The following is a 4,677-nucleotide window of genomic DNA, read 5'->3' as shown; positions in this document are numbered from 1 at the left end:
GTCTATAGTCTAGTCTATAGTCTAGTCTATAGTCTAGTCTATAGTCTAGTCTATAGTCTAGTCTATGGTCTAGTCTATGGTCTAGTCTATAGCCTAGTCTATAGCCTAATCTATAGTCTAGTCTATAGTCTAGTATATAGCCTAGTCTATAGTCTAGTCTATAGTCTAGTCTATAGTCTAGTCTATAATCTAGTCTATAGTCTAGTCTATAGTCTAGTCTATAGTCTAGTCTATAGTCTAGCCTAAAGTCTAGTCTATAGTCTAGTCTTTAGTCTAGTCTATAGTCTAGTCTTTAGTCTAGTCTATAGTCTAGTCTATAGTCTAGTCTATAGTCAAGTCTATAGTCTAGTCTAAAATCTCGTCTAAGGTCTAGTCTTCAGTCTAGTTAAAGCTTAGCCTGTGTCTCAATATTAATTCAATTCGAAATTACTTTTTCACTCCCTCAATTCCAACTTGTTTGTTGTTAGTTTCTTTACAATAATGTTTTCCTTTTCTTTTTCATTTCTTTGGCAGTTTTCGAATCAAACACAAAGTAAATAGAAAAACTTTCTTGCAAATAAAATTAAAGGAAAAATTGACCTTAAACACGCATTTGTAAAAGATTTGTTTTTTGATTTTGTTTCTTTTACAATGCATTATTTAATGTGTGAACAATAAAACAAAAGAAGACCAATATTCATATTCCTTATGTTAAGGTGTTAGTTGAGTTAGTTTCCAATACAATTTTGCTAATTGCATTCGACAACAACACACTCTCGATTTTTGTATTCTTGTAATATTCATTTTGTTCTAACACAGTCATTAATTTATTAATAAAACTTGTTCATATTTATTAGTTTTGAAATATTTCACAGTTGGTTTTTATTTCTCCTTATAATATTTTGCATTGTTTTGACATTTCGAATATGTGTCGTGTTTTAAATTGTGTTTGTTTCATTTTCCTATTTGTAGATGTTAGTGATTTGACATCATCATTAATTTTATTTTAATTATTAACAATAAAGAAAGGAAAGAAAAAAATATATTGTACAAAATACTTAAAATATTTCAAATTAATTTATTTAAATTTTCTCTTTTATGTGCTGGTATTAAGAAAATGTTTTAGAACTAATTATAAATGCGTTGTTAGGGTTTTCGGTTGTTGGGGAAAATGTGGTGGATTTTGAGGATTTTATAGAAAATGTTTAATATTATTTGTAAATTTTCTTAATATGTAATTTACTTTATTTACATATTATAGACATGTGTGTAAAGAACTGCAATTTATAGTTTGTATTGAAGTTTATTTAATTTGTTTTGAATATTTTTATAATTCGTAGCATTTTACATTATTTATCTATTGTTGACTCTATGTAAATAACTATATTTTGGCTAATTTTCTTAAGATGTATGAAATGTATTTAAAAATTTCTTTGTTTTTGAAGAATTTACATATGACAATCGTGTATTTAATTGAAATTAATAATTTGTATTAAATTTATTTTAATTACATTATTTACGCAATTTATACACTTTGTAAATAACTATGATTTTATTCTTTTATTCAAATTTATATAACTTTAATTACACATTATCAAAATTGGTAAAAATGTACTTAATTTCTAAATTGTTTACACCATGGAAATATATCCGTTGTAGACACTATTTAAAATATTATGATTTTATTATTTTAGTTATAAAAATTTTAATTTTATTAACGTTTCTTCAAAAACTGTTTGTTTATGGAAAAATTTACATTGTTTACACTTTCTTGACATTGTGTAAATATTCGTAATTCATAGTTTGTTTTCGAATTTATATAATTTTTATTAAGCATTATGGAAATTCATAAAAAATTACATAATCTACCAATTGTTTACACCATGTAAATATTCCCATTGTTGACACTATGTAAATAACTGTAACTTTTTGTTTTCGAATTTATACAATTTGTATTAAGAATTATCAAAATTCGAGAAAAATCACATAATCTACCAATTGTTTACACCATGTATTGTACACCCAATATTGAATATTTTGTAAATAACTATGATTCTATTATTTTTATTAAAAATACGTTTAACGTTATTTAAAAATATTTATTTTTTTGAAAATTTACATTATTTACACTTGGTTGCCAGTCGTGTAAATAATTGCAATTTATAGTTTGTTTTCAAATTTATAAAATTTTTATTACACATTATTTAAATATGTATCCAAATACATAATTTACAAATTATTTACACCATGTAAAATGATGTATGAATTATTCATTTTTATAAAATATACTTAAGAAAACACTTTGTTTTAGAGAATTTTTTATTATTTACACATTGTTGACATTATGTAAACATTTGCAATTCATAGTTTTAAGAGTTGCTTTCAAATGTTTACAAATCTCTTTTGAACCTGTCATAAGTTCTAAAGTAAAGTTTTTTCTCTTAGTTTAAAAAATACACTTTCTTTGGAACCTTTTTGAATAACTTTCTTTTTAAAAATCTGTTTCTTTAAAATTTCACCAACTTACTGCATAAATATTTACACATATTCCAAGCAAAACTAAATATTGTTATAATTTTTGAAAATAACAGCAATTTGATCTGTACACTACAACTATACATAACAAAATGAAACAACTAACGGTATTACGTTTACATGATTTCCGCTTCCGTTTTTTTGTAAACTAAACAGAATGAAAAACTATGAAACTGAAACTACCTTAACATTAATTGTCTTTAAAGTAATCAAAGTTCAATGTCACAATGATAAACAAGAAATAGAAAAAAATTCATACTAAATTAAATACATAGATATGTGCGAAATAAACCAAGGAATGATGACACATTCCTTGGTTTTAGCCACTCCTCGTTTAAGGTAAAACAAAACGTTTAAACAAGAATTTCATGTTTAAAACTAGTAAATATTATATTGATAGAATAAATGCATTAACTGAACACAAAACAAAACGAAAACTTATCTTACAAAAATTGCTTTTGTTTTAATAGTTTTTCGATACTGCTCCTTAATTACTTAAGCTAAGTTACATAATTTAAACTTAAATGTCATGTTATAGGTCAGTAAAATGTAATTTACTTGTAAAAGATTTTGAAAAAATAATCATGGATTTTACGATTATTTGTGCATTAGATAATTATTACAACTCTACCCACTTCACCTTAAAAAACTATGAACTTAGGTCACCATGATGACCACAATATGTGTAATAAAAAAAATAACTTACCTCATCACAGCCTGCACAACGAGGTTTTAATAGTTCTGCATAATGACGTTCACAATAGATTTTATCCTCATGAACACAATATGTTAAATCGACCAGCAATTCATTGCAAGTATTGCAAGTAAAACAACGTGGATGCCACATAACACTTTCCACAAATTTAGGAGCGGCTACTACCATTTCGCCCACACTTATCTCGCCATCACAATGGGCACAATGCTCATCGTATGGGGCATCTTTGACATAACCTTAATCATATAATAAACAAAAATTAATATAAAATTTTTATTTTATAATTCTTGCACTCACCTATATCCAATGCTATTTCATTACGCGCCGTTACAAAATCCTCATAGGAGGCCTCATGCAAATCTTCCAAATGCTTACAGTGCTCCAGCGATAAATCTTGTTTGGGCAATTGATATGAGATCTGTTGTTCTCGATAACGTGCTCCTTCGCTACCAATTTTTGGTACTTTTTCGATGGGCAATTGATCGAAATAGCGATTGATACGCGAGGAAACACGTATGCCTGGTGGTACCCATGTGTAGCCTAAGTCACGTGGCTCTACGCCTGATTCGGCAGGTGAGACTACTTTAAAACCCAAACGTTCGTGTACGTTTGTGGTTTGTTGTTGGTATATGGCATGTGCTTCGCGGGGACATTTGCAGGATTGGCAAGTTTTTCTGTAATTAAAGAAAAATGAAAAGTAATTAATAACAAAAGATTAAAATTGATTAATTTTAAAGAAAATTAAAAAAAAAAATTAACAAATTTGCCCACTGTGCATTCCTAAATTATTTTTTTAGATAAAACACTCTGCAATTATTTAAACAAGAAAATTTCTTAATTTAACAATTAAAATATTACTCATACGTCTTAATCATCTACTTTAACAGACTTAACATTCTGTTAAATTAAATGTGTATCAATAAAAGCTCATATTCTGCTAATATTATTTTAGCAGCTGCTTACTATGTACATCTACTACAGTCTTATTAATGTTAATATAAGAAAGCTTTTACATACAAAAAGCTTTTTAAACATTTTAATAGAAATTTTAATCGTTAATTTTTGAAAACAAAAATTTTACTAAATTAACTAAAAATTTGGTATATAAATATATTAAACTAGTCTAGTATACATTCAAATCTGTAGTCACTTCTATAGACTAGTCTATAGTGTAGTCTATAGTGTAGTCTATAGTCTAGACTATAGTGTAGTCTATAGCCTAGACTATAGTGTAGTCTATAGCCTAGACTATAGTGTAGTCTATAGTCTAGACTATAGTGTAGTCTATAGTCTAGACTATAGTGTAGTCTATAGTCTAGACTATAGTGTAGTCTACAGTTTAGACTATAGTGTAGTCTATAGTCTAGTCTATAGTCTAGTCTATAGTCTAGTCTATAGTCTAGTCTATAGTCTAGTCTATAGTCTAGTCTATAGTCTAGTCTATAGTC

At 26.8% G+C, this 4,677-nt stretch overlaps 1 protein-coding gene across 1 annotated transcript; it reads right to left on the bottom strand.

The window, feature by feature from the left end:
- Positions 1-1,693: 1,693 nt before the first annotated feature.
- LOC111686265 (prickle planar cell polarity protein 3-like) lies at positions 1,694-4,125 on the bottom strand. Its single transcript, XM_046952575.1, has 4 exons — positions 4,109-4,125; positions 3,527-3,903; positions 3,221-3,465; positions 1,694-1,711 (listed from the first exon to the last, which is right to left on the bottom strand). The coding sequence occupies exons 1-4, from the start codon at positions 4,123-4,125 to the stop codon at positions 1,694-1,696; spliced, it is 657 nt and encodes a 218-aa protein (XP_046808531.1).
- Between the last annotated feature and the right edge of the window lie 552 nt (positions 4,126-4,677).

This window comes from Lucilia cuprina, chromosome 5 (assembly GCF_022045245.1).
Source record: "Lucilia cuprina isolate Lc7/37 chromosome 5, ASM2204524v1, whole genome shotgun sequence".
Taxonomy (NCBI): Eukaryota; Metazoa; Arthropoda; class Insecta; order Diptera; family Calliphoridae; genus Lucilia; species Lucilia cuprina.
The sequence above is the reverse complement of the archived record's forward strand: the minus strand, read 5'-3'. Positions and strand labels throughout refer to the sequence as shown.

What these genes read in the sequence shown, in the direction of transcription:
- LOC111686265 (XM_046952575.1), bottom strand. An exon ending in TGAAATAGCATTGGATATAG is followed by an intron (nt 3,466 to 3,526) that starts GTGAGTGCAAGA and finishes TATATGATTAAG; the next exon opens with GTTATGTCAAAGATGCCCCA.